Here is a 3,577-nt window from a genome sequence, read left to right on the forward strand (position 1 = left end):
AGCAGCATCTCTTCCAGCACTTCCAAACTAAGGATCTAGGCAGATTGAAGTACTTTCTAAGTATTGAGGTTGTCCAGTCTAGCTCAGGTATTGTTATTTCTCAAAGAAAATATGCTTTAGACATTCTTGAGGAGACAGGGATGATAGATTGTAGACCTATTGACACTCCGATGGATCCGAATTCTAAACTTCTTCCAGGACAAGGGGAGCCGCTTAGCGATCCTGCAAGTTATAGGCGGCTGGTTGGAAAATTAAATTATCTCACAGTGACTAGACCCGAAATTTCTTATCATGTGAGTGTTGTAAGTCAGTTTATGAATTCTCCCTGTGATAGTCATTGGGATGTAGTTGTCTGTATTATTCGGTATATAAAATCGACTCCAGACAAAGGGTTATTGTTTGAGGATCGAGGTCATGAGCAGATCGTTGGATACTTAAATGTTGACTGGGCAGGATCACCTTCTGATAGACGTTCTATGTCTGGATATTGTATTTTAGTAGAAGGCAATTTGGTGTCCTGGAAGAGCAAGAAACAAAATATAGTTGCTCGGTCTAGTGCAGAAACAGAATATCGAGCAATGGCTATAGCAACATGTGAGCTAGTCTGGGCCAAACAATTACTCAAGGAGTTGAAATTTGGTGAAATCAGTCGGATGGAACTTGTGTGCGATAATCAAGCTGCCCTTCATATTGCATCATATCCGGTGTTCCATGAGAGAACTAAACACATTAAGATTTATTGTCACTTCGTCAGAGAAAAGATGCTTTCAGGAGAGATTGCTACAAAGTTTGTGAGGTCGAATGATCAACTTGCAGATATTTTCACCAAGTCTCTCACTGGTCCTCGTATTAGTTATATATGTAACAAGCTCGGTACATATGATTTGTATGCACCGGCTTGAGGGGGAGTGTTAGTTTACAGCTATGTAGATAGTGTAGTCTTGTCTTACATTAGAATAGGAGTAGTATGTCCTTGTATAACTATAAATAAGGACCTCTTGTATTGTATTGAATATCCCATAACAATAATATATTTTTTCTTGCACGACTAGTATATCCATTTTGCCGTTTGCAGAATGCGCTGCATAATACTTACCACTTCCAGACGATGAGAAAATCGAGATCAGCACCATCATCTTAACCAAGGAAATAAAAGACATAGTATCGAGTATATTCTCTTTCAGCTTTTCTATTTTCTTGTCTTAAAATTGCATTGAAGAATGAAACCGAGAACCAAAAACATAATTACATCATTGAATGTGTCTCAATTACTAAAACCACCAACTAGAAAAACACACTTGAACCTCCTCTAACCCCGCAAAAACCAAAAAGTTGAAAATTATTTGTTCGTAAACAATTAATCAACATTTTAAAGAATTTCTAGAAATGGACAATCTTGAATTTCAACTTTTGGCATTGTACTTTGCAACAAAACTAGTATGGATCATGCTATGGTTGATGACTTTCAACTAAACAGGCTTGAGTTTTTTAAACTAGAGTTCAAGCCAACTCATTTGTCAGCAAACTGGCTTCATCACCTTTTGGCTCCAAGCATTTGAACGACGGCATTTTGACTGCCATTTTCACACTGCGTGAAGTGGACCCCTCTTCGATATCAGCCATTATTTTCGGTGACTTCATCGATGGACCTCTAGTAAAGAACGGTGGTACAATCTTTCTTCCTTCTCCATTTCCGGTTCTATACCCTCTTCTAGTGCTACCATATCTTGATAAAGTGACTGCGCAGCTCTTTGTCCGGTTCAGCAGCAATGCCCGGTTCATTACCTCTTTCCTAACATTCTCCTGTAATCTAAGAGTATGCTGGTCCAAATTCTCCCCCGTTATCACCAATGAGTGGCCGGTCGAGTGTGATCTAAACCTGCTCAACGTCCTTGGTCTCTTTATAGAAAACGACCTTGGTAGCCGCTTCGGCATGTTGATACTCAAATTTCGCGTAACATTACAGGTCTCCTCTTGTTGTACCATCAAATTTTCATCACTCTCTATTTGTATTGAGACTTCGTTATTGCTTCCCTCCCCGGCACCTTTTCTGTACTCTCTTCTAGTGCTACCATGTCTTGGTAAAGTGACTGCACAACTCTTTGTCCGGTTTAGTAGTGCCCGGTTCATTACCTCTTTTCTAACATTCTCTGATAATCTGAGAGTGTACCTGTCCAAATTCTCCCCAGGTACCACCAATGAATGGCCAGTCGAGTGTGACCTAAACTTGTTCAGCATCTTTGGTCTCTTTATAGAAAACGATCTTGGTGGCCGGTTCGGCACGTCGAAACTCAATCGCTTAACACTAGAGGTCTCCTCTTGCTGTGTTAAATTTTCATCACTCCCTATTTGTATTGAAACTTCCTTATTTTGCTGCAGATTCTCTGTCCCTTCTTGATCACGGTTTAGTACCTCCTGGGCTTTAACATCAGGTTGAGGAGTAGTAAGGTCAGCTCGACAAACGGGGCAAGTGACGTGAGACTTGAGCCAAGCACCGATGCATTCAGGGTGGAACACGTGATCACACTTTGGGATCAACCGCAGCTTTTCGTCGTCTTCAAACTCGTTCAAGCATACTGCGCACTCCAAACCACCCTTGCCAATATGATGATCCTTCACTTCGGCGTATGCAAAGGTGGGGAAAGTGTCGATGACCGAATTGTCGAGTCCACGTGTTGCAGCAGAAGGGCGGCGGCGCGTGGAAAGTGTTTGGAGGATGCTGTTACCGTTAGTGGAGATGCGGTAGCGGATGTAAATCGAGAAAAGTGCAACGAAAAACAGGGCAGCTATGAGAACCACTATGATAATGGCCATTGCTGGGCTAATACTTGGACGTGGGTACCGGATCCGATTCTCGGGATTTGATGGCAGCGCTGCCGCATTTGGAATCATAGGACATGATAATACCAACAAGATGAGGAGATAAATGGGAAGTGAAACGAATCTATCATGACTTTCAAAGCAAACCATGGATCATATAATGCAGTTAAATACCTCTGTTTTTAGTGGGAATTTAATTTTCGCCGTGTGGAGAAGGCGATGTAATGAATACTGAGGGTTTGCAGTGCAGGGTGGAAAAGTCAGTTGTAGATGTTGTATTATTTGAAGAAGGAAAAGAAAGAGAGAAGGGGAGAGTTTTTTACTTTACGGAGGGGATTGCAAGGCAGCTTCTATTCGATTAAAGGTTTGCATAAATTATTATAGGGATATATATAAAACTGGGTGCTGAACTGAGATGTTCTAAAACTGAACCTACTTTTGGTCATAAATGGGTGGCTTCAACGTGGGCTTGGAGGATTTTAATAAGGTTAGTAGTTTGTTTTTTTTGCTTTCATTATTTGGACAAAATATATTTGCTTTAAAATACATTCACTTCAGATTAGGGGTGAGGTTCAATTCTATTGTTTACTTTTAGAAAAGTGTACCAACCCAAATTTTTTTGTTAACGGTTTAATTTTTTATTTAGCCGTTTGTTATAATAAAAATAATACTTTTCCAAATTATTGCAATTGATTCGATTCCTTTTTATTAGTATCAATTCAGGTTTGGTTCGATTAACTTCTAATATATTTATTTG

General features: G+C 40.1%; 1 protein-coding gene across 1 annotated transcript; it reads right to left on the minus strand.

Moving 5' to 3' along the window:
* Positions 1-1,396: 1,396 nt before the first annotated feature.
* LOC107770647 (E3 ubiquitin-protein ligase ATL31-like) lies at positions 1,397-3,188 on the minus strand. Its single transcript, XM_016589983.2, has one exon. It carries the CDS (start codon positions 2,968-2,970, stop codon positions 1,501-1,503), a length of 1,470 nt encoding a protein of 489 aa, XP_016445469.1. The 5' UTR covers positions 2,971-3,188; the 3' UTR covers positions 1,397-1,500.
* Between the last annotated feature and the right edge of the window lie 389 nt (positions 3,189-3,577).

This window comes from Nicotiana tabacum, chromosome 15 (genome assembly GCF_000715075.1).
Source record: "Nicotiana tabacum cultivar K326 chromosome 15, ASM71507v2, whole genome shotgun sequence".
Taxonomy (NCBI): domain Eukaryota; kingdom Viridiplantae; phylum Streptophyta; class Magnoliopsida; order Solanales; family Solanaceae; genus Nicotiana; species Nicotiana tabacum.

Bases quoted from the DNA above. Each gene is read 5' to 3' on its own strand.
- LOC107770647 (XM_016589983.2), bottom strand. From the start codon at position 2,970: ATGGTTTGCTTTGAAAGTCATGATAGATTCGTTTCACTTCCCATTTAT.